Consider the following 26,210-nt stretch of genomic DNA (forward strand, 5'->3'; position numbering starts at 1 on the left):
TAGATATTTGTTTCTTCAGTCCTAAAATGAGCAATTCAATTTAGGAGCAAAGAATATCCTGTCATCCATTTCTTTATATCTGATACACACGCTTCCAGGGTAGGTCATTTTAGGGCTTCTCCATATTTTATCGAAATGTACAACTGTGTGTCACCTGCATTGCAGTGAAAATGTACATTGTGATATCAGATCACATTCCCAGGACCGCACCCTGAGGAAAACCAAAACGTATATATGTTTGATTTGTCAGAGGACACATAAAAACTGACATCTTTCTGATAAATAGGTTCTAAACTAGGCAAGAATGTAACCACATAGCCCAACATGGGATTCCAGTCTCTCCAAAAGAAGGGAGTGCGGGGAAACAGCTTTTTCTAAAATTATTGAGTGGAAGTTCGATATTGGCTTTCTTTCTGCCACTTTTATTTAGTGCGTTCGGTAAACATCCAGAGGATAGGGAACAATTTATTATGTTCAACATAAGCAGATTAAGCACCTTAAGTAAATTAGTAAAGGAAGTACACCTTAAGTAAAGGAAGTAGCACCTTAAGTAAATTAGTTCGTATAGGGTCAAGTTGACAACTGGTTGATTTAGAGCTCATAACTATTTCATGATTAAAAAGTCAAGTGTCCCTCGAGATTTCAAGACCGAGCAGGTCAGTGCATCCCGTGAGCAACCGGGTTTCCCATACGGAAAACAAATACATTTTAAATATATTTTTTTAAACATAATTTGGATACATTTTAAAATAAAAAAATTAGCCAATTAATGTGTTTAAGGAAATTTAATTACTGAATGCATATAAGATATATATAAAAAAATTGTAGATGCATTTGAAATGTATGAGATAGGTTTTTACTAAATTTATTTTCCAATAGATTTGGCAAATATATTTTTGAATATAAAACGTTACTGAAATATTTCATAGTATGAAAAAAGTTAATTCATTCACATGAAAAAAATAGATTCAAGGGTGGAAAAAGTGTATGCAAAAATCATTAAATAGATTTTCCCGTCTGATCTTAAAATGTCTTTGTTCAAAGTTTTTCGTTCGCTTCTTCTTACAATTAGAATTTCTTCCCACCTTTGTTTGAGTCATGTTTTCTCAAAACCATGTTTTGAGCCTCTATTGGCATGGAGGCGGGGCTTCATCTGGGCATTGAATTCTCACACCATTTGGCATGAATCACACCATTATAAGGTGAAAATCATGGCCTTTCCATGCACTGCTTTCCCAATGCAACCTGTGGAGAGAATTTTAGGAATTGTATAAACTAGGATAAATGTGTACACAAACCCTAATTGCAATTTAAAAAGCCTTTATTTGTCATTTTCACCTGTGTGTGTCACCTTGTGTGTCTGTAACAAGGCCAAAAATTCAAGGTTATGTACATTTTTATCAAGGCCATTCTGATTTAAAAAGGAGCCAAATAATGATGTGATAATAAATGGCTTCATATGATCACTATCCTTTAATAAAATACATCATAATTGCATGATCAGTCATATTTTCAAAATCAAATACCAGAATTTGACAATTTTTGCCAGGATATGCAAACTTATGAGCACAACAGTATTTACAGTGTTGTCCTTGATTTGGAGGAGGAAGTCTTTTACACGTCTTTGTTTGTGGTGCCAGTGGGTTAGTTGTTAGAACGGTAAACGTCCTAACAAAACCCATTGAATCAATTATGGCTTTAAATGCCTATTCGAGGGTCATTGGACTTTTTCATAAGAATATTGAAGTCACCAAAAATGACCATATTTGCCATGACTACAAGGTTTCATAAGAATTTTGGGAGATGCACAGGGGACATGATCACTGGTGTAGCCAGGAGGAGAGACCTCATTTAGAGGAGGTTTCACATAGGCCAATTATATCCAGTGATAATCTCTAATAAGACAATTATTTCCATCATAAGATGCAGCAAGTTGATTCTGGCAAATTCCTTTAGGTCAGAGTAGCCTTCTGATGATCTTTATAACATGGTTTGGGCAGAATTGTTTTGAATGTCTTCCTTTTAGAATCATTATGGGACCAAAAATATTCCAGTGCAAAATGACAGAATTGTTGCTTGGGCTGGGGGGAGTTTATGTGTACAGTACTTGCACGATGCAATAGAGTATGACAATAGCATGACAAAGCATGATCAGCAGCTGGAGCTTGTCTAGGAGAGAATTGAACTGGCTGGTTCAAAGCTTTTATGAGTTGCAGATATCAGACCCAAAAGCAAACTCAGATGTATTCAGTAGAAGGTACATTTACCGTATTTACTGTAAAGGGGAGCGGGGAATGGAGTAGGTGAAGGTGGAGATGAAGGTAGAAGAAATGCACACCTTAGTTGACGAGGTGCTGCCTAAAGGGTATGAAATGGAAACAAAATGACTGAAAAAGCCGCAGGCTCTAAACTCAAACGCGTATATATATATATAATAAAAATATAAAACATTTCGACAGACACACTGCCTTCATCAGGGTACAATGAAAAACACTGCAAATCACATGCTTTTATAGGGTATTGTGGGACACACACAGGTGCTTGTAATATGTAATTCAGAGAGATTATCTAATTAGACAATAAAGGAGTAGTGTGTCAAAATTGGATAGGGAAACAAAATAAAGAATAGATATATACAAACAGGAATACACCAAAGGCCACAATAGCACTAAGTTTTATCAATAATCAAGAGCAAAACATGTTAAAAATTAATACACAAATCAGAGAAATGATTTCAGATCATAATCAATATTAAAACCTAAAGGAGCAAGGGTTCTTAAATTAAAGATCCAAGCCGCCTCTCTTTTTAACAATAAATTGTCGAGGATGCCTCCTCTCCAAGGAAGGGTGACATGTTCAATGCCTATATACCGGAGAGATGCAATAGAATGATTCATCTCAATGAAATGAGCAGCAACAGGGTACGTAGTGTTTTTACACCTAATGGTGCTACGATGTTCTGAGATACGAACCTTTAATTCTCTTTTAGTTTTACCTACACGTTAACAAATAAATGACAGCCTTAGTAGTGCACGTGATTACCCCTTTTATAGGAATAGGTTTTCCTGTTTGGTGATGTTTAAAAGATGTACACTTAAAGGTTCCATTACATTGAGTGCAGGCATTGCATTTGTAGTTACCATCAGGTAAAGGAGCCAACAGTCTTTGACCATGGGTAGTTAGAGAAGGTAAATTGGAGTGTACTAATTGATCTCTGAGGTTTTGATCATGAGAAAATACCACCAGGGGAGGGTCCTGAAACACCTTACTAATAGCGGTATCTGATTTGAGGATGTGCCAGTGTTTCTGAACAATTTGCTTAATTCGTTCAGAGCATTTGGAGTAGCGTGTGGTTAAGACACATGAATGTTTCTTTTTATGAGGCTGTCTAGAAAGAGATCAGTTCTAGGTTTCTTTTGTATTTTCTCCACAGCCCTACTAATTTGGGAGAGGAACCAGGGCAGACCAGATGACGGAGGGAGAATGGCGAGGTTGGCTGGTGTTGGATTGGCGTGGAGTGAGCAAGTAGGTAGATGGGCACGGTCCTGAGGCACAAGGAAAAGCAGAATGAGACAATGCCGAAACTACGAGGACATGAGGAACAGTAGCTGATTTCCAAGTACTGAAAAGGATCCTTGGCATGCTCAGTTATATGGGGAGTATATCCCAGACTTGTTGACAGTCGGAGGACCACTGTACAATCTTCTGAAAGGAAGAAAACGGAGTGGACATGGGACCATACACAAGAGGAGGCCTCATCACATCACTCGTCCTTGCTTACTATGTCCCAGTGAGACTGACAGCAGTGTCGGCGGATGCGAGCTGTTATGGACTGGGTGGAGTGTTGTTCCAACTCCATGAAGAAAGCTTGAAACCTGTGGCATGCTGTTCAAGGAGACTCACTGAGACAGAAACAAGTTATGCATAAATAGAGAGAGAATGCTTAGGCGGTAGTTTGGGTATGCAAACATTTCCAAAAATAAATTGTTGGAATGGACCGATTCAGACTAAAAACAGACCAGAAACCAGTAGTCCTTTTGATAAATAATAAAAACGTAGACGCCGTAAGGTATTAAGATGTCAGAGACCCGGGGCTCTTGCGATTTTTGGGGCTACAGCAGAAGACACACCTAGGAAAACACTGGCTATGGTAGACAAGGTCTTTTGGGGGTCTTAAGCAAAAAACACCTTCGCTTATGCCTAGAACCAGCCCTGGTTGCAGACACATTATCACACAGCATGCTCAGTGGGGAGCAGACGTCAGCCAATGTCAGTAGGCACGTTGATATGGTAATCATCAATTTACCTGTGTCACAAACTATGCTCGATAGGATCAGAGACACTAAATAAATGGATGAACAATTACAAATTGTACAGAGACTAATTAAACAGGGATGGCCAGATCAAATTAAAAATATATTAGCATCAGAGAAAGATGAATACCCCATAAAAGACGCTTTATCGGTCACAGAGGGGCTGATTACTTATGGCAGCTATATAGTCGTACCAGAAGTTACGAGACAAGAGATCCAGGCATCAGGGAATAATAGCAGGGAAAAGGCAAAAAGAGCAGTGTGATCCCACACAGAAGTATTATATATTGACATAAATTTCGAAAACATATATTTTTAATATGTGCCTATATTTTTTTTAAACATATATTAATATACGTATGTATTATATGTATTACTAATGTATGGCCATATATGTGAGGTCCTCGCAACGTCCTTGCTCTGTCATTGCCCTTTCACGCCCTCTCCCTGCTAACGATACACACGCGCAACATCCTGAACCGCCTGAACGCAACTCTCACTCCAGATCACAATCACCGAAGTTCTAGACACCTGTGCCTGATCATCACTCCCAATATATAGCAGACCTCTGCCACCACTCAGTCATGAGGTATTGTTTGTAGTGGACTTGCCAAGCTGGTGTGCTTTGTAACCAAGTAATTATGTTCCTGATAATGGTCTCCCCTGCCTGTTGTGTTTCATCAGTAGAAACCTGCCTTTTGACCAGCCCGCCTGTTCTGTGGATTACCCTTTTTGCCTGCTGATTTCCTGTACCATCGCATTTACCCTTTATCCCTACCTAAAACTGAAGCTATGACCATGTACATAGATGAGGCCCTACGCCCAGGAGCCCTCCGCCCATCTGTCTCCTGCTGCCTCCAGCTTCTTTGTAAGTAAAAAGGACGACGGATGTCAGGGAAATTTCTTTAATAATGTATTCTAACTGATTAAACGACTGAGCAACTGTTTAGATGAGAAAAGGAATGTTGGTTGTGCTGTGGGAAAGGAAGTATGAGGTGTGGCGGTAAACATAAAGCTCCAGCAGGACGGGGGTAGATGCAGATCAATGGGTTTTAGGACAGGATAGGGGAAGATGCACAACAGGGGGCAGTAAGGGTAAGGAACATAGGTGGTTTTATGGTGCAACCATGTGGATTCCTAACCCCACCCATTTCTCTAAGTATTGAATGTATTTCCCAATGCTTTAAAGACTCCTCAGATGATTATGTTGGTAAGCGGTTGATGTGTCTCATATTTGCAAAATATTTAATAAAACTGTTAGAATGTGCCAAGAGAACTGTCTGTTTCTTACTCCTTTAAGAGTGTTGATACATGGAACAAGTAGGACAGGCTACAATATATTGGATTTAAGGAGCACCTACAATCTGTTGTGTATAAGAAAAGGGAATTAGTGGAAAACTGCAAACATTACCCATCGTGGTCATTGAGTATCGTGTCATGCCTTATGGACTTACTAATGCCCCTGCAGTCTTCCAATCCTTCATGAATGGACCGGAGGAGAGGTCCTGGGTTCCTGTTCAGGACATACAGCCCGCCTGTTCTGTGGATTACCCTTTTTGCCTGCCGATTTCCTGTACGGTCGCCCTCTCATTCTGACCACTTGTTGCCGAATCGGCCTGCTTGTTTTTCTGTTGAGTTTGCCTGTGCCCATTTTGCTTGGCGACTAGAATAAAGAAATGTGCGTTCTGCAATTGGAGTCTCATTTCACTCTGTATGGGTTATTCATTACAATATATTTCATACATATATTTACATATTTGATTTTGGCAGTTTTCAAATGTTTTACAGTCTTCATTTCATGTAAATACAGCTCTGGGAAAATTAAGAGACAACTGCAAATTGAACGCTTCTGTTGCTTTCCTTTTCAACTTTTTTGGATAATAATTTTTTACTTTTTTTCCAGAGCTGTATGTTTACTTAAGTGATGAAATTACAGTTTGTAATAGGCATTTACATCTAACTGATATTTCCATATTTGTATTGTTTCCTGTCATGTGCTTATGTTATCTAGTCGTTTCTTGGAAGTAGGGGAGAGCGGAGTATGTTGTCACACTGTATAACAATTAAAGGGTACAATACATCACAATGTCATACCAAATGAAAGAAGTTTTGGGCACATTTTCTATTCATTATCTGTGATCTGATTTCAGTATGGAGTTGTAGACTGTTTAAATAGAGTGCACTTGTGACAATTTGCCCCATCAGTGGGTAAATGGTCACACTATATAGCTTAAGTAGTCACATGGGATTATCAACAAATAAGAACAATTTATTCATTGTGAATCTTGAAATCAATTTAAAATTAAAAACCAAATTCAACATTCATTAAAGTACTCAAAATAAAAACAATCATGCCTAGAGAATCTGGCAAATCATGCCTTTCAATCAAAACAAAAATGCTGGAATACCAACTGCAACTTCACCTGCCTCACTGCCTTTAACATTGTCAGATGGTGTGCCATCATTCTGTATTTTATAATTTATAACCATCTTTCCTTCCTTGTATATGATTTGCGGGTGTCAGGGAGACTCATTTAAAATACAGGACGCACCTGGAACTTCAGGGAAAGTGCCACCTTGTAATTATGATTGGCACTTCTGCTTTACCTTGCCGTGCAGGCAACACTGCACTGGTCAGATAAATGCTTGCTGTCCTGTACTGTGCTGGTCAATGGAGAAGTGCCATAGCCAACTTAGATAGCTACCTTAGGAATAACAATAGGGTTTCTCCAACCAGAGGAACCCCTCATAATAATACTTACAATTACAATAGGGTTTCTCCTACCGGAGAACCCCCAAAAATAATACAACAACAATAGGGTTTCTCCTGCCGAAGAATGCCTAAATACTAACAATAACAATAGGGATTCTACTTCGGAGAGCCCATAATAAAAAAAAATACTAACAATAACAATAGGGATTCTCCTTCGGAGAGCCCATAAAAAAAATACTAACAATAACAATAGGGATTCTCTGTTGGAGAACCTCTAATAATAAAAATACTTACAATAACAATAGGATTTCTCCTACAATAGGGTTTCTCCTCCAGTTCTGATGCTCACGTGCCCATTGTAGACGCTTTCGGCAGTGGACAGGGATCAGCATGGGCATCCTGACTGGTCTACAGTTACACAGCCCCATACGCAACATAGTGCGATGCACTGTGTTCTGACACCTTTCTATCAGTACCAGGATTCATTTTCAGCTATTTGAGCTACACTAGCTAGTCTGTTGGATCGTACCACACAGGCCAGCCTTCACTCCCCACGTGCAACAATGAGTCTTGGCCGCCCATGACCCTGGTGCCGGTTCACTTGGACCACTTCCTTGGACCACTTTTGATAGGTACTGACCACTGCAGACCAGGAACACCCCACAAGGGCTGCAGTTTTGGAGATTCTCAGACCCAGTCGTCTAGCCATCACAATTTGGCCCATTTATCCTGCTTCTGACACATCAATATTGAGGACAGAATGTCAACATGCTGCCTAATATATCCCACCCACAGACAAGTGCCAATAACGAAATTATCAGTGTTATTCACTTCACCTGTCAGTGGTCATTATGTTATGGCTGATTGGTGTATCTATATAGTTGTGCTCAAGTTTGCTTACCCTTGGAGAATTGGAAAATATATGTATCATTTTTAAAGAAAACATGAGTGAGCAGGCAAAACACATTTCTTTTGTTTCTTATGGGATTCATATTCAACTGTAGGTTGTAACAGAATGGCACAATCATAAAACAAAACATGGCAACAAAGAAAAAAATGAAATGAGCCCTGTTCAAAAGTCTACATACCCTTAGTTCTTAATACTGAGCATTGCCCCCCTTTAGCATCAATGATAGCGTGCAGTCTTTTGTAATAGTTGCTTATGAGACCCGAATTCTTGCAGGTGGTATAGCTGCCCATTCGTCTTGGCAAAGTGCCTCCAGGTCATGCAAAGTCTTTGGTCGTCTAGCATGAACCGCACATTTGAGATCTCCCCAAAGTGGCTTGATGATATTTAGGTCAGGAGGCTGTGATGGCCACTCCAGAACCATCACCTTTTTCTGCTGAAACCACTGGAGGGTCAACTTGGCCTTGTGCTTAGGGCCATTGTCGTGCTGGAAAGTCCAAGAGTGTCCCATGCGCAGCTTTAGTGCAGAAGAATGCAAATTGTCTGCCAGTATTTTCTGACAACATGCTGTATTCATCTTGCCATACATTTTCACAAGTTTCCCGTGCCTTTAGAGCTCACACACACCCAAAACATCAGTGAGCCACCACCATGCTTCACAGATGTTATTTTGTTCACTATAGGCCTTATTGACCCCCCTCCAAACACAGCGCTTATGTTTGTGACCATAAAGCTGTATTTTGGTCTCGTCATTCCAAATTACAGTGTGCCAGAAGCTGTGAGGCGTGTCAAGGTGTTGTCGGGCATATTGTAACTGGGCTTTTTTGTGGCATTGGAGCAGTAATGACTTCTTTCTGGCAACTTGACCATGTAGCTTATTTTTGTTCAAGAATCATTGTATTGTGCTCCTTGAAACAACCACACTGTCTTTTACCAGAGCAGCCTGTATTTCTCCTGAGGTTACCTGTGGATTTTATTTTGTATCCCGAATAATTCTTCTGGCTGAAATCATTCTTGGTTTACCTGACCTTGGCTTGGTATCAAGAGAAACCTGAGTTTTCCACTTCTTAATAAGTGATAGAACAGTACTAAGTGGCATTTGTAATTAGTGGATATCTTTTGGATATCTTTTTATATCCATTTCCATCTTTATAAAGTTCCATTACCTTGTTACGCAGGTCTTTTCACAGTTCTTTACTGCTCCCCATGGCTCAATTTCTAGCCTACTCAGTGCATCCACATAAGAGCTAACAAACTATTTATTCACAGACACCAATTTCAATTTAAAAAGCCACAGGTGTGGGAAATTCACCTTTAATTGCCATTTTAACCTGTGTGTATCACCTTGTCTGTCTGTAACAAGGCCAAACATTTGGGTGATTTCTGTTATCATTATGATTTAAAAAGGAGCCAAACAGCTATGTGATAATATATGGCTTCATATGATCTCCATACTTATATCATTTTATATTTTTTTCAAAATCAATGCCAACATTTCTGCCAGGGTATGCAAACTTATGAGCACTACTGTACACACACATACAAGTGCTGGTCATACAATTAGAATATCATCAAAGTTGATTTATTTCAGTAATTCCATTCAAAAAGTGAAACTTGTGTATTATATTCATTCATTACACACAGACTGATATATTTAAAAACATTATTTCTTTTAATTGTGATGATTATAATTGACAACCCCAAATTCAGTATCTCAGAAAATTTGAATATTAGACCAATACAAAAAAAAATATTTTTAGAAATGTTGACCAACTGAAAAGTGTGAACATGAAAAGTATGAGCATGTACAGCACTCAATACTTAGTTGGGGCTCCTTTTGCCTGAATTACTGCAGCAATGCGGTGTGGCATGGAGTCGATCAATCTGTGGCACTGCTCAGGTGTAATGAGAGCCCAGGTTGCTCAGATAGTGGCCTTCAGCTCTTCTGCATTGTTGGGTCTGGCGTATCGCATCTTCCTCTTCACAATACCCCATAGATTTTCTATAGGGTTAAGGTCAAGCGAGTTTGCTGGACAATTAAGAACAGGGATACCAAAAACCAGGTCCTTAAACCAGGTACTGGTAGCTTTGCCACTGTATGCAGGTGCCAAGTCCTGTTGTAAAATGAAATCTGCATCTCCATAAAGTTGGTCAGCAGCAGGAAGCATGAAGTACCTCCTGGTAGACGGCTGCGTTGACCTTGGACCTCAGAAAACACAGTGGACCAACACCAGCAGATGACATGGCACCCCAAACCATCACTGACTGGGGAAACTTTACACTGGACTTCAAGCAACATGGATTCTGTACCTCTCCTCTCTTCCTCCAGACTCAGGGACCTTGATTTCCAAAGGAAATGCAAAATTTACTTTCATCAGAGAACATAACTTTGGACCACTCAGCAGCAGTCCAGTCCTTTTTGTATTTAGCCCAGGCAAGACGCTTCGTGTCTTGTTCAGGACTGGCTTGACACAAGGAATGCGACAGCTGAAACCCATGTCTTGCATACGTCGGTGTGTGGTGGTTCTTGAAGCACTGACCCCAGGTGTAGTCCAACATTTTTGAATGGGTTTTGTTCCACATTCCTCTCCAGGGTGCTGTTTACCCTATTGCTTGTACACTTTTTTTCTACCACATCTTTTCCTTCCCATCACCTCTCTATTAATGTGCTTGGACACAGAGTTCTGTAAACAGCCACCCTCTTTAGCAATGACCTTTTGTGTCTTGCCCTCCTTGTGCAAGGTGTCAATGGTCGTCTTTTGGACAGCTGTCAAGTCAGCAGTCTTCCCCATGATTGTGTAGCCTATAGAACTAGACTGAGAGACCATTTAAAGGCCTTTGCTGGTGTTTTGAGTTAATTAGCTGATTAGAGTGTGGCACCAGGTGTCTTCAATATTGAACCTATTCACAATATAACATTTTTCTGAGATACTGAATTTGGGGATTTCATTAGCTGTCAGTTATAATCATCAAAATGAAAAGAAATAAACACTCAAAATATATAAGTCTGTGTGGAAAGAATGTATACATTATACAAGTTTCACTTTTTGAATGGAATTACTGAAATAAATCAACTTTTTGATGATATTAAAATTTTATGACCAGCACCTGTATATGTATATAAACTGAACAAAATTATAAACGTAACACTTTTGTTTTTGCCCCCATTTATCATGAGCTGAACTCAAAGAATGGGACGGTTTGCAGCTGAGTGTGAAGCGGAAGGGATGAGAATCAGTACCTCCAAATCTGAGGCTATGGTCCTCAGTCGGAAAACGGTGGCTTGCCCACTTCAGGTTGGGGGCAGGCTCACTTCAGAGTGCCTGCCTCAAGTGGAGGAGTTTAAGTATCTAGGGGTCTTGTTCACGAGTGAGGGAAGGATGGAACGGGAGATTGACAGACGGATCGGTGCAGCTTCTGCAGTAATGCGGTCGATATATCGGTCTGTCGTGGTGAAGAAAGAGCTGAGCCGCAAGGCGAAGCTCTCGATTTACCGGTCAATCTACGTTCCTACTCTCACCAATGGTCATGAGCTTTGGTTCATGACCGAAAGGACAAGATCCCGGATACAGGCGGCCGAAATGAGCTTTCTCCGCAGGGTGGCTGGGCGATCCCTTAGGGTAAAAAGCTTGGTCACCCGGGAGGAGCTCAAAGTAGAGGGAAGACCCCGGGGAAGACCTAGGACACGCTGGAGGGACTATGTCTCCCGGCTGGCCTGGGAACGCCTCGGTGTCCCCCCGGAAGAGCTGGAGGAAGTGTCTAGGGAGAGGGAAGTCTGGGCATCTCTGCTTAGACTGCTGCCCCCGCGACCCGGCCCCGGATAAGCGGAAGAAAATGATGATGATGATGAACTCAAACATCTAAGACTTTCTCCATGTACACGAAAGGCCTATTTCTCTGAAATATTGTTCACAAATCTGTCTAAATCTGGGTTAGTGAGCACTTCTCCTTTGCCAAGATATTCCATCCACCTCACAGGTGTGGCATATCAAGATGCTGATTAGACAGCATGATTATTGCACAGGTGGCCTCAGGATCTCGTCATGGTATCTCTGTACATTCAAAATGCCATCAATAAAATGCACCTGTGTTTGTTGTCCATAACACACACCTGCCCATACCATAACCCCACCGTCACCATGGGCCACTCAATCCACAACGTTGACATCAGCAAACCGCTCACCCACACGATGCCATACACACTGTCTGCCATCTGCCCTGTACAGTGAAAACCAGGATTCATCCGTGAAGAGAACACCTCTCCAAAGTGCCAGACGCCATCAAATGTAAGCACTTAAGTCGGTTACGATGACGAACTGCAGTCAGGTCGAGCTTCCCTGAGACGGTTTCTGACAGTTTGTGTTGAAATTCTTTGGTTCTGCAAACCAATTGTTGCAGCAGCTGTCCGGGTGGCTGGTCTCAGATGATCTTGGAGGTGAAGATGCTGGATGTGGAGGTCCTGGGCTGGTGTGGTTACACGTGGTCTGTGGTTGTGAGGCCGGTTGGATGTCCTGCCAAATTCTCTGAAATGCCTTTGGAGACGGCTTATGGTAGAGAAATTAACATTAAATTCACAAGCAACAGCTCTGGTGGACATTCCTGCAGTCAGCATGCCAATTGCACGCTACCTCAAAACTTGCGACATCTGTGGCATTGGGCTATGTGATGAAACTGCTGATTTTAGAGTGGCCTTTTATTGTGGCCAGCCTAAGGATAGCTGGATGGGTGATTGGAACTGTGCGGGGGGAGGTGGTGGGGGGGTTTCGGCTGGTTCTTTTGCTGGGGGGTTGATTCCATGAGGCCCCGGGGGGAGAAATAAGCTAAATGTGGTCAACTGATCATTTTATATATCGCTGTTGGTACTTCTCAATAAACACATATACAAATTATAATAAAAGAAACAGATTTGTCATGCTGTTTATTAAATGACTTGTTAAGCCTTTACCATGTATTATTTATTGATGAATTTCAAGAAATTACTTTTAATAAGTAACAAACAAAACTCATACAATAATAATTCAGACTCATGCATATATCAACATATTTGTTTTATATTTTCAGGTGTCATTTATTACACTTGTAAAGTTTCCCCTCATTATAGGCATGTTTGTTAATTAACATGTGAAAATGTCTTATCTTGGGCCCATGTTTAGAGGGACCTTAGTCGGGGGGGGTTTCTTGCTAGGGTGTAGGTTCAGGTTTGGGTTTTTTTCTTTTACTTTCAGGTAAAAGTGCAACTGTAATGGGTAAGAAAATACAACACAGATTTTCAGGAAAAGCTTTTCAAAACTTAAAATTAAGAAAAGGTTTTTGAAAGATGACATTAAACGTAACATTTTAACTCCCACAAACATTCTCACCTCTATAGCCTCAGCAGGTCCCACTGTCACGATTCTGGTAGAGGGCAGGTATCCTGATGCAGATGCTGTCACAGAATAGGTGCCTGGTAACAGCAATCTGAAGTAGTCTCCACCCACACCTCCATAAAGACAAAATACAATAAACGTTGTATTATTAAAATGAATTTCGCAAAATGTGATTTTTTTCATCATCAAGGCCTCATATACTCCTAAGTTTAAACGGAGCAACTCTAACTCTGGGGAAATTGCAAGTATCTGTGGAGTTAAACATTCCTGAGACAGTGTTTAAGAGTTTGTACTTGTCAGCAGAGAATTAATGTATGGTGGTAATTTATGCCAGTGTCACAGTTGTGGGTAAGTAGTGATGGGACACTTTGCTTCGAAATTTCAACCCAGTTTGCTTGTAGAGAAAAGGCTGAGGCTTGCTTCGGATAAAATAAAAAGCTTTGATCATTGTTGCCCTCACGAGATTTGAACCTGGGGCATCCACGTGAAAGGTTGTGTCTTTAACCACTCAACCACCAAAAACATCATGTCTAGTTTGAATATTTCGTAAGACATCATTAACCATTGTTTTAAACTGCGTAACATTTCTTATTAAGTTTTCCTCCACCCCAAATAGCATCTATGAACTTTATAGTTTTTGCCACTGACCGTTTTAACAACTTATTAGCGATTTGTGAATACCACTGATACAGTAACTACAATATCAATATAGGTGACGATAACTTTTTTGTCAAGTGAAAAGACGAGCTTCGTGCAGTCAGCAACATTTTTGTCTGTCCTGAACAAATCATAAGACATATTTTAAAAATCCCCCAGAAATAGTCGTATTATAACAGTAAACAGTTTCATTTTACGCTTCCATATAACGTAGCAATTAAAAGTTGTAGCCAGAAAGGTTTTAGTCTATCCTGAACAAATCCTCTTTTAAACTTTATGGTTTTTGCCACTGGCTGTTTTAACAGCTAATAAGCTATTCTTGAATGACATTGATACAGTATCTATCAATATAGGTGTCGATAGTGATGGTCATTCGAGGCTTCATTAACGTTCTTCTAGCAGCAGGATATTAAGCTAGCAGCGCTAACTTAGATTTTCTTTTTCAAAATAAAAGCCATCATTGAAATGTATTAGGGAATATAGTTAACAATCTAGTCTGTACATTTTATGTTTAATGTCCGTCCCAATGTTATTCTTCTCTGTTAATCTAAACAGAGATGATTCTGTTGTTCTCATTATCTAGACACATTCACTTCCAATGAAACGTACATATTGTAATTGTTAATGCTCAGATTCCACATTAGTGAACGGCTACTAGAATAGTGTCTGCGTCTTTTCAATGAGACACCTCTTTCGACTGTGTTCACTTAAAAGACGGCTAATATATTAAACTTAAATATAATATATTGTAGCATGTCAGATTGGGAAAATAAGCATGGAAATACATGAAACAGATATGCATGTGGAGATAAAACATCCTCGTTAGGCCAGATACGAATCCACTTACACACAGTGGAAGTCTCCGCTTCCCCCACGCCCTCATTTTACGCCATGGACACACTGAAGACGGCACAAAAGAGAAACTTCTCTGACGTGGAGATTGAGACGATCACCAGGGAGGTAGAAAGAAATAAAATTGTTTTATTTGGCAGTTTAAAAAGCGGAATAAAAGATGATGATGTGATGTGGAGTACCATTCATTCACATTAATAATTGCATGACAATTTGTAATATTTGTCTTATTATTTTATGATATTTATTATTAATGACGTTTATTGTTATTTAGAAGAATGTCGTTATTATTATTTCTATTATTATTATTTAAAAGAAGAAGAATGTCATTTTTATTATTTTGTCAGTCTGAATTATATTTTGGTCATTAAAAGCCTTTTATTACTGAACCCAGTCCGTGCGCAACTGCCGGGCCTAACCCTGAAACGTCATGTAAACCGCACAGGCTCGAGTCTGAAGGAATACATATAAATCAAATGCTTTGGTAAAGTCACACAAATTAAACATTGAAGTCCATGCTGCACAAAAATAAACACTGAAGTTTGTAATTATTATGTTGTTGTTTTTTTTACAGTGGGTCATAATATATCATATATTTTAGTTTGTCAGTGGGTTAGGATTTTTTTTTTCTGCGCATTTCCGCGCTAACTCAAAACGTGCGTACACCACCTCCTGAGCTGGCGTAGGATTTGAGAGTGCCATACGCCAACGTCCATATTGATACATCTCAAAGTCACCGTGGTTTTGGGTGTACGCTGGAAATTTGGTGTACACACTTTTGATAAATGAGGGCCAGTGTCTTTTAGGTTTTCAACCCACTCAGCCACCTAATCTTAACAATAGTGATCGAAGGCAGGCTCTGTAATTTCAACCCAGTATGTTCGAAGCGATAGAGCCATGGCTTGTAACTGAGTAAAATCAATCAATTGATTATCAATAACAAGCAGGTATCCACAATACTGTGGACAATTGTTAGAATTGTCTTACAATTCCAACCATAGACAGTAGGAACATTAGTTGGCCGGTAGCTCAATGTGTAGAGCTGATATGTATTTGTCATAGAAAGCCTGGTTCAAGTCCCAATAATTACTTTTTCATATAATGTTTTGATGAAAATACTGACAACATTGCATTTGTTCTATGTCAGGAATATTTGCTTGTCAGTTTTTAATACCACACCTTAAATCAAGTATAGGATCCACATATTTTATGAATGTTTAACTCCAGTGTTTCTCTCATAGAGATGTGTCAATCAGATATATGATCACCCAGTGATTAATGACGTCCAAAGCTTTGTTTGATCTCTACTGACAGGCACTGGGATTTTCTTCCATGCCCAGTTATTTACACTGACAAAAAAAATTTGAATAGTGAGAGACAGAATAACAGAAAGAAAATCCAGAAAAACGCATGTCAAAAATGTTCATTAGCATTTTATTGAGAGAAATAAGTATTTGATCCCCTCGCAATCAGAAAGATTTCTGGCTCCCAGGTGTCTTTTCTACAGGTAACGAGCTGAGATTAGGAGCACACTCTTAAAGGGACTGCTCCTAATCTCAGTTTGTTACCGGTGTAAAATACACCTGTCCACAGAAGCAATCAATCAATCAGATTCCAAACTCTCCACCATGGCCAAGACCAAAGAGCTGTCCAAGTATGTCAGGGACAAGATTGTAGACCTACAAAGCCTCTTTGCAAAATGCAGGCTTCTATGGTTGTTCAAACGCTTCTGAAAGCCTCGGTAGCCTATCACTATGGGTAGGCAGGATATGAGGCACAGAGCTATAAAAGTATATCCTTTTAATATGTTTCTTCCAACAATAAAAGCAGCACCACCAACCGAAACTGTTGAATCACACAAAAGGCAAACACAAATAATGATCCAAAAGACAAGCATGAAAAAGAGCAAATTAAATAAGGTCCCCAATTAGAGACAAGGTGCAGCTCCCTTTAAATGGGGAGAACAGAAAACAGGGGCACAGAGATGCCTAGAGGCACCTCTGTGATTAGGCCCTGGTTGTGACCCCCAGGCACATAGAGATGCCTAGAGGCCCCCAGCCAGGACCTTACAGACGGAGCGCTTTAAAAACAAGGGGGAAATACATAGATCTCCGCGACTTCAAAGAAGGACAGCCTACTTTCTACTTTCTGATACAGATAACAACGATGTGTGCTGAAACAATCACCTGTAATAAAACTATGATAATGAACCATGATAAGAGGTTTTAAAACTGAGGTAGAATCATCATAAAAATAATATCGCCATAATCAATAACTGGCATGAAAGTCAACTGAACAGTTTGCTTTCTGCTAGATTATGTAAAGCATGACTTTTCTATATAGAAAGTCAATTTTCATTCTACATGTTTTTTAACTGTTTGACGCGTACGATTACACCAGTGTGATCAGGCTAGAGTGGTCCCTGAAGCGTACGATCACACCGGTGTGATTAGAACGTCTTGTTTAGAACGCACCATTAGCATGCCTAGCTACAAGTAATGTAACAATGGCTGGTCAGACCACGCTGTTATTTACTCACATTTAACTCAAACCGTGTTTATAACTTTATTTCCTGATTGTAATTGTTTCAAGACCACACTATGATATTAACCAGGTAGAAAGCATTCAAATCGGGACAAGAAGTGTTACTTACGTACCAACAGACAGCCAACACTAATACTAAAAAACAAATTATATTAGCGACTACAATAGAGCATCTTAACATTTTCTGGAAGAGCTGACAACCGATCAAAACCATTGTAAAAAACCTTCTAGAAGTTACGTTACCTGTTGTATGCTTTTTACATAGTTTATTCATTTTCACTGCACTGAATTACTGGTCACACTTTGTTAGCTAGCGGTTAGCTGACGTTTGCTAGCGGTTAGCTGATGTTTGCTAGCTAGCTACAGTTATACATCAACAAACTTTTGCAGCTCTTAGAATTAGAGTCAACGAGAGAAGCTTGCAATGCAATTTATATAGTGTTCCTCGCCTGGCAAGGTGACTGTTCAAATGCTGGAATGAGTTCAAATGCTGGAGTACGTGCAAAAAAACTCTGTGTGGTCGGTAAGGAATATTTGAAACTCACGCATGAAAAGGTTAAATGAAAGATTTTCATCTATCCATATGCCAAGGTATTTGTATGCAAGGACACATTCAGTGTGAGTAATATCGAGAGTAAACAAACCCAAATTTACAGGTACCTTTTTAGATTTAGAAAATAACATGCACTGCCATGCGTCGCCCGGTATGGCGCAGCTGGGGCCCCACCCTGGAGCCAAGCCCGGGGTTGGGGCTTGTACGCGAGCGCCTGGTGGCCGGGCCTTTCCCCATGGGGCCCTGGCCGGGCTCAGCCCGAAGGAGCGACGTGGGGCCGCCTTCCCGTGGGCTCACCACCCACAGGAGGGACCATAAGGGGACGGTGCGGAGAGGATCGGGCGGCAGTCGAAGGCGGCCCCAGTGCTCCGACTGGGGACTCTATCGTTCTACTGGGGGACTTCAATGCACACGTGGGCAACGACAGTGACACCTGGAGGGTCGTGATTGGGTGTTCAGTTATTGGACATCTGTGCTAGTCACAGTTTGTCCATAACGAACACCATGTTCAAGCATAAGGGTGTCCATCAGTGCACGTGGCACCAGGACACCCTAGGCCGCAGGTCAATGATCGACTTTGTTGTCGTTTCATCTGACCTGCGGCCGTATGTCTTGGACACTCGGGTGAAGAGAGGGGCGAAGCTGTCAACTGATCACCACCTGGTGGTGAGTTGGATCCGATGGCGGGGGAGGAAGCTGGACAGACTTGGCAGGCCCAAGCGTACTGTAAGGGTCTGCTGGGAACGTCTGGACGAGTCTCCTGTCAGAGAGATCTTTAACTCCCACCTCCAGCAGAGCTTCGACTGGATCCCGAGGGAGGCTGGAGATATTGAGTCCGAGTGGACCATGTTCTCCACCGTCATTGTCGAAGCGGCTGCTCAGAGCTGTGGCCGTGAGGTCTCCGGTGCCTGTCGAGGCAGCAATCCCCGAACCCGGTGGTGAACACCGGAAGTAAGGGATGCCGTCAAGCTGAAGAAGGAGTCCTATCAGGCCTGGTTGGCTTGTGGGACTCCTGAGGCAGCTGACGGGTACTGACAGGCCAAGCGGACTGCAGCCCGGGTGGTTGTGGAGGCAAAAACTCGGGCCTGGGAGGAGTTCGGTGAGGCCATGGAGAAGGACTTTCGGCTGGCCTCGAAGAGATTCTGGCAAACCATCCGGCGCCTCAGGAGAGGGAAACAGTGCCCTACCAACGCTGTTTACAGTTGAGGTGGGCAGCTGTTGACCTCAACTGGGGATGTCGTCGGGTGGTGGAAGGAGTACTTCAAGGATCTCCTCAATCCCACCGTCACGTCTTCCATTGAAGAAGCAGAGGATGAGGGCTCAGAGGTGGACTCGTCCATCATCCGGGCTGAAGTCACAGAGGTGGTCAAGAAACTCCTCAGTGGCAAGGCACCGGGGGTGGATGAGATCCGCCCTGAGTACCTCAAGTCTCTGGATGTTGTGGGGCTGTCTTGGTTGACACGCCTGTGCAACATCGCGTGGCAGTCGGGGACAGTGCCTCTGGGATGGCACACCGGGGTGGTGGTCCCTCTTTTTAAGAAGGAGGACCGGAGGGTGTGTTCCAACTATAGGGGGACCACACTTCTCAGCCTCCCCGGGAAAGTCTATGCCAGGGTTCCTGGAGAGGAGAATACGGCCGATAGTAGAACCTTGGTTTCAGGAGGAACAGTGTGGTTTTCGTCCGGGCCGTGGAATACTGGACCAGCTCTATACTCTCTACGGGGTGTTGGAGGGTTCATGGGAGTTTGCCCAACCAATCCACATGTGTTTTGTGGATTTGGAGAAGGCATTCGACTGTGTCCCTCTGCTTCCTGTGGAGAGTGCTTCGGGAATATGGAGTCCTGGGTCCTTTGCTAAGGGCTGGCAGGTCCCTGTACGACCGAAGCCCGATGTCAGACTTGTTCCCAGTGCATGTTGGACTCCGGCAGGGCTGCCCTTTGTCGCCAGTTCTGTTCATAATTTTTATGGACAGAATTTCTAGGCGCAGCCAGGGGCCGGAGGGTGTCAGGTTTGGGGACCACACAATTTCGTCTCTGCTCTTTGCGGATGATGTTGTCTTGTTGGCCCCTTCGAACCAGGACCTTCAGCATGCACTGGGATGGTTTGCAGCCGAGTGTGAAGCGGTGAGGATGAGAATCAGTACCTCCAAATCCGAGGCTATGGTCCTCAGTCGGAAAAGGGTGGCTTGCCCACTTCAGGTTGGGAGCAGGCACACTTCAGAGTGCCTGCCTCAAGGGGAGGAGTTTAAGTATCTAGGGGTCTTGTTCTTGAGTGAGGGAAGGATGGAACGGGAGATTGACAGACGGATCGGTGCAGCTTCTGCAGTAATGCGGTCAATGTATCGGTCTGTCGTGGTGAAGAAAGAGCTGAGCCACAAGGCAAAACTCTCGATTTACCGGTCAATCTACGTTCCTACTCTCACCTATGGTCATGAGCTTTGGGTCATGACCGAAAGGACAAGATCCCGGATACAGGCGGCCGAAATGAGCTTTCTCCGCAGGGTGGCTGGGCGTTCCCTTAGAGATAGGGTGAGAAGCTCGGTCACCCGGGAGGAGCTCAGAGTAGAGCCGCTGCTCCTCCACATCGAGAGGGGTCAGCTGAGGTGGCTTGGGCATCTGTTTCGGATGCCTCCGGAACGCCTTCCTGGGAAGGCGTTCCGGTCCCGTCCCACTGGGAGGAGACCCCGGGGAAGACCTAGGACACGCTGGATGGACTATGTCTCCCGGCTGGCCTGGGAACGCCTCGGTGTCCCCCCGGAAGAGCTGGAGGAAGTGTCTGGGGAGAGGGAAGTCTGGGCATCTCTGCTTAGACTGCTGCCCCCGCGACCCGGCCCCGGATGAATCGGAAGAAGATGTATGTATGTACTTGCCTATGACTGAGCACTTAAACTTAACCACAATGTTTAGCCTTATAGCTTCCTATGTTTTTATCCCATTTTTAATCTTTATATGTTTTCTTATTGTATTTTTTCTTATTATGATATATTAATTTGCTTTGATGTTTTCATTTGAGTATTTGTTTTTATGTTATTGTACTTTCATATATTTTGTTTGTAAAGCACCTTGAATTTCTTCGATGTATGAATTGTGCTAAATAAATAAACTTGCTTGCTTGAAGAAAACCTGAGCAGACAGAAGCTCAGATTGGAGCAAAGTTTAAACCGTAAGCATGACAGCAACACAAAGCACACAACCAAGAGAATGCTGAAGTGCACAGGTCCGTATGGCCCAGCCAGGACTTGAAAGTCATTAAACATCTATTGGGAGACCTGAAGAGCACAGTTCACACTCCCTATCCAATCTGACAGAGCTTGAGAGGGTCTGGAATAATGAATAGGAAAATTGCCCAAATCAATGTAAAATCATACCAAAGAAGCTCAAAGATTTGATTATGTAAAAAGTACTAAATAAAGGGTCTGAATTAGATATTTCAGTTTTTCTTTATTTTTTTTTAAGTGCACGTATTTCTAATAAGTGTTTTCACTTTGTCAGTATTGGGTATAGGACAATGTATTTTTGTGATGAGCACATTTATTTCTTTACATATATTTTTATGCATAATTTTGTTGTGAAAGCGCAGAGGACTGTAATAAAACCCATGCTACAGAGGTAAATATGCACCAACAGCAGGGGCTTGGAATTCTCCACGATCCTAGGCCAGTTTTCAACTCAAAATGTATTAGGATATGTTGTTTTCTTCATGACATAGTATGACATAGCAAAACTACAAACCACATTTTATACTGCTACAAGCAGATGTACCAACAGTGTGCTGAAAAAGTTGCTAAGATTCTTCAGAATATTTAGTCAAGATTTAAAATTATTTGACTGCCTCTTACCAGAAGTCACATCATGGTTGATACCAGCTACTGAAATCTCTGCATTGCCGATGGGGTTGTTGTTGTTATCGTAAACCATTCCTTTGATTCCATGATGCACCTAGAGAGGAAATCATTACAGTTTACTAAACTGACCAAAGAGGACAAGAAAGCTTGCTTTGATTTTATAATATCACATATTAGGTCTGGGCAATATGAAATAAATGTAAAATAATTGTTTTCATGGACATCAAATTCATCATGGACATATCCAAGCGAATTTTTATAGAAATGTCAAAACAAATGAGAATGCAGCCAGTCACTCCAGTGCCTTTAATCAAATGTCACTGATGTCAGCCAGTCTGCGATACAATTGCAGTGCTCTGGTTAATTACACCAACATGTTATAACTTACCCCAAGGGCTTTAGCTCGCTGGCATGTCACTAATCCAAACCAAATACTGCTCACCCATCAAAACAAACACCTTTTCAAATAGCTCATGATGGGCATTGCTTGGTAGACAGCACAATTAGGTATACTGATTGCTATCTTATCAACTGCATGGAAATTCTAAATCAAGAGTAATGTATGGAAGTCATTTCGACATAGGCTGTAACCCTTCTAGCATGACTGGCAAAGACAAAGGATTAGCCAATCAGCAGCTAAAGAACACCCAATCATTGGCTCCCACTTGACTACTCATTCCATTTTGCCCAGCTCTAATGTGGTATTATAAAATGAAAAGCTAGCTTTGTGTTTTATATACTTCAGACGACTGGAACTCCCTGACATCCAGATTGGCCAAACATTGGTAAATGTTTGTATACAAGGCTGTACTGCAGGAACTTGACCTCAGTACAGGTTAAGGCTAAGAGTTAAGAAAAACTGCTTTTTGTTATAATGCGACCTACTCCTGGGATATTTCAGATTTAGTATTTTATATATTTTATATTTTTATAATAATGACAATATGATGATAATAATAACAGAATGATGATAATAATAATAATAATAACAATACCGGGCGCAAAGGCAAAAATGGTCTAGGTTTTTATTTATACACTGCGTGCACTATTATTAGGCAAGTGAGTATTCTGATTGTATCATTATTCCAATGCACATTTTCCAACTCCAAACCATAAAGTTGAATGCTCATTGGATTGAATAACTTTCAGGTCAAATGTACTGGTTTAATGTGGGAGGTTGTGGCAACAGTGAAAAACACCTAATATCAAGGTGTGCATAATTATTAGGCAGCTTCATGACCTCAGGTAAAATGGGCCAGAAAAGATATTTAACTGGCACTGAAAAGTCTAAAATTTTAAAATGCTTTTCAGATTAATGCAACTCTCTTGAAATAGCTAAACTATTGAGGTGTGACCACCGGACAATCAAAGGTTTTGTTGCAAAGTCAAGTGGGGTGCAAAAAAATGCATGGAGAAGAAAAGACGCATATTAACTGCCAAAGTCTTGAGAAGAATTAAACGTGAAGCTACCAGGAACCCATTATCCTTCAGTGCCATCATATTCCAGAACTGCAACCTACTTGGAGTGTCCAGAAGTACAAGCTTTCAAGTGCTCAGAGACATGGCCAAGGTAAAGAAGGCTGAAACACGACCACCACTGAATAATATTTGAAATGTAATGTATATCCCATGTTTTGGAAACAGTGCGGTGAACTGGGAACATCTGGAGGAGGCCCCTGTCCGAAAGATCTTCAACTCACACCTCCGGCTGAGCTTTTCTGGCATCCCTGTGGAGGTTGGGGGCATTGAACCTGAGTGTTCGATGTTCAAAGCCTCCATTGCCAAAGCTGCGGCGGGGAGCTTTGGTCTAAAGGTCTTAGGTGCATTAAGGGGCGGTAACCCTCGAACGCCCTGATGGACACCGGTGGTCAGGGAAGCCGTCCGACTGAAGAAGGAGGCCTTCTGGGATATGTTATCCTGGAGGACTCTGGAGACGGTTGCAGTGTACTGACAGACCCGAAGGGCTGCGACCTCTGCTGTGAAAGAGGAAAAACAGCAGGTGTGGGAGGAGTTTGGGGAAGCCATGGAGAAGGACTTTTGGTCGGCACCAAGGTGTTTCTGGAAAACCGTCCGCCACCTCAGGAGGGGAAAAGGGGAACTATCCAAGCTGTGTACAGTAAGGATGGGACACTGTTGACCTCAACTGAGGAGGTAATTGGGCGATGGAAGGAACACTTTGAGGAACTCCTAAATTCCACTAACACGCCCTCTATAGTGGAGGCAGAGCTGGAGGGGAAGCATCATCTATCTCCATGGCAGAAGTCACTGATGTAGTCAAACAACTTCACAGTGGCAAAGCTCCGGGGATTGACGAGATCCGTCCAGAAATGTTGAAAGCTTTGGGTGTGGAGGGGATGTCTTGGATTATACACCTCTTCAACATTGCGTGGGAGTAGGGGAAAGTGCCTAAGGAGTGGCAGACCGGGGTGATGGTTCCCCTGTTCAGAAAGGGGGACCAGAGGGTGTGTGCCAATTACAGGGGTATCACACTTCTCAGCCTCCCTGGGAAAGTCTACTCAAAGGTACTGGAAAGGAGGGTTCGACAGATAGTCGAACCTCAGATTGAAGAGGAACAATGCGGATTCCGTCCTGGTCGTGGAACAACCGACCAGCTCTTGACTCTTGCAAGGATCCTGGAGGGGGCCTGGGAATATGCCCATCCTGTCTAAATGTGTTTTGTGAATCTGGAGAAGGCGTATGACCGGGTCCCCCGGGAGATACTGTGGGAGGTGCTCCGGGAGTATGGGGTGAGGAGGTCCCTTCTTAGGGCTATCCAATCCCTGTACGACCAAAGTGCGGATGATGTGGTCCTGATGGCATCAACGGTCTGTGACCTTCAGCACTCACTGGACCGGTTCGCAAGCGGTTGGGATGAGGATTAGCACCTCTAAATCTGAGGCCATGGTTCTCAGCATGAAACCGATGGAGTGCCTCTTCCGGGTAGGGAATGAGGCGTTACCCCAAGTAAAGGAGTTCAAGTATCTCTGGGTCTTGTTCACGAGTGAGGGGACAATGGAGCGGGAGACTGGCCGGAGAATCGGAGCAGCAGGGGCGGTATTGCATTCACTTTACCGCACCATTGTGACGAAAAGAGAGCTGAGCCAGAAGGCAAAGCTCTCGATATACAAATCAATTTTCTTTCCTACCCTCACCTATGGTCATGAAGGCTGGGTCATGACCGAAAGAACAAGATTGCAAGTACAAGCAGTTGAAATGGGTTTTCTCAGAAGGGTGGCTGGCTTCTCCCTTAGGGATAGGGTGAGAAGCTCAGCCATCCGTGAGGAACTCGGAGTAGGGCCGCTGCTCCATTGCATCGAAAGGAGCCAGCTGAGGTGGTTCGGGCATCTGGTAAGGATGCCCCCAGGACGTCTCCCTAGGGAGGTTTTCCAGGCACGTCCAGCTGGGAGGAGACCTCGGGGTAGGCCCAGGACTAGGTGGAGAGATTATATTTCGACACAGGCCTGGGAACGCCTCGGGATCCCCCAGTCAGAGCTGGCAAATGTTGCTCGGGAAAGGGACGTTTGGGGTCCCCTGCTGGAGCTGCTGCCCACGTGACCTGATTCCGGATAAGCGGATTAAGATGAGATGATGAGATGAGATGTATATCCCATGGCTGGATAACTAATGGACACACGGCACCACTTCAGTCAGACACCAGACAGGTTGAGGGGGGGCACTGGTATGGGCTGCTATCATTAAGGATGAGTTAGTTGGACCTTTTCGTGTTAAAGATGGACTGAAACTCAACTCCCAAACCAATTGCCAGTTTCTGGAAGATATTTTTTATCAAACAGTGGTACAGGAAGAAGTCTTCAGCATTCAAGAAGGCCATGATCTTCATGCAGGACAATGTTCCATCCATCCAAGTACTCCACTGCTTGGCTAGCCAGCAAGGGCCACAAAGATGCCTGAATAATGAACTGGCCCCCTTCCTCTCCTGACTTATATCCTATTGAGAATTTGTGGGGCATTCTCAAATGTGAGATTTACAGTCAGGGAAGACAATACACCTCTTTGAAAAGCATTTGGAAGGCTGTGGTTGCTGCTTCTGCAGAAGTTGATCGTGAACAGATCAAGAAACTGACAGACTCCATGGATGGAAGGCTCATGGCAGTTATTGAAAAGAAAGGTAATTATATTGGTCACTGAATATTTTTGAGAGTTTATTTTTGAGAGTTTAATTAAAGTTTAATTAATTGTCATTTTGTGTTACTTATTTGTTACACTTACATTACAAATTTAGAATAAACACGTAAGTTGGGTGAAATATGTTTTATATTAGTTGCCTAATAATTCTGCACACCAATTGTTGCCAAATAATTGTGTACTCCAATGTATTCCCGTGAGAAAGATCAAAACTAACTTTTTCTTTGTTAAATATTCAGGCTTGAGGTTACATTTTATTTTGGATTGACTGTGAGCATTTTTTTGTTCAACAATAAAATAAAACTTGAGGAATAC

At 42.3% G+C, this 26,210-nt stretch overlaps 1 protein-coding gene and 1 long non-coding RNA gene across 2 annotated transcripts in view; one reads left to right on the plus strand and one right to left on the minus strand.

Annotated features, from left to right (window-relative positions):
- Positions 1–4,910: 4,910 nt before the first annotated feature.
- Positions 4,911–6,004, plus strand: LOC109615793. The gene is made up of 2 exons (XR_002196788.2): positions 4,911–5,181; positions 5,782–6,004. It is a non-coding gene; the product is annotated as an uncharacterized LOC109615793 (long non-coding RNA).
- A 6,844-nt stretch (positions 6,005–12,848) lies between these two features.
- Positions 12,849–26,210, minus strand: part of cpn1 (carboxypeptidase N, polypeptide 1) — a 91,165-nt gene continuing 77,803 nt past the window's right edge. Inside the window, exons 7-9 of the mRNA XM_010897570.4 lie at positions 21,744–21,843; positions 13,294–13,412; positions 12,849–13,170 (exon numbers count right to left, since the gene is read on the minus strand). Of these exons, the coding sequence (XP_010895872.1) occupies positions 13,066–13,170; positions 13,294–13,412; positions 21,744–21,843 (324 nt within the window). The 3' untranslated portion in view covers positions 12,849–13,065. The remainder of the gene's footprint in view (positions 13,171–13,293; positions 13,413–21,743; positions 21,844–26,210) is intronic.

The sequence above is a fragment of the Esox lucius genome, chromosome 5 (genome assembly GCF_011004845.1).
Source record: "Esox lucius isolate fEsoLuc1 chromosome 5, fEsoLuc1.pri, whole genome shotgun sequence".
Taxonomy (NCBI): Eukaryota; Metazoa; Chordata; class Actinopteri; order Esociformes; family Esocidae; genus Esox; species Esox lucius.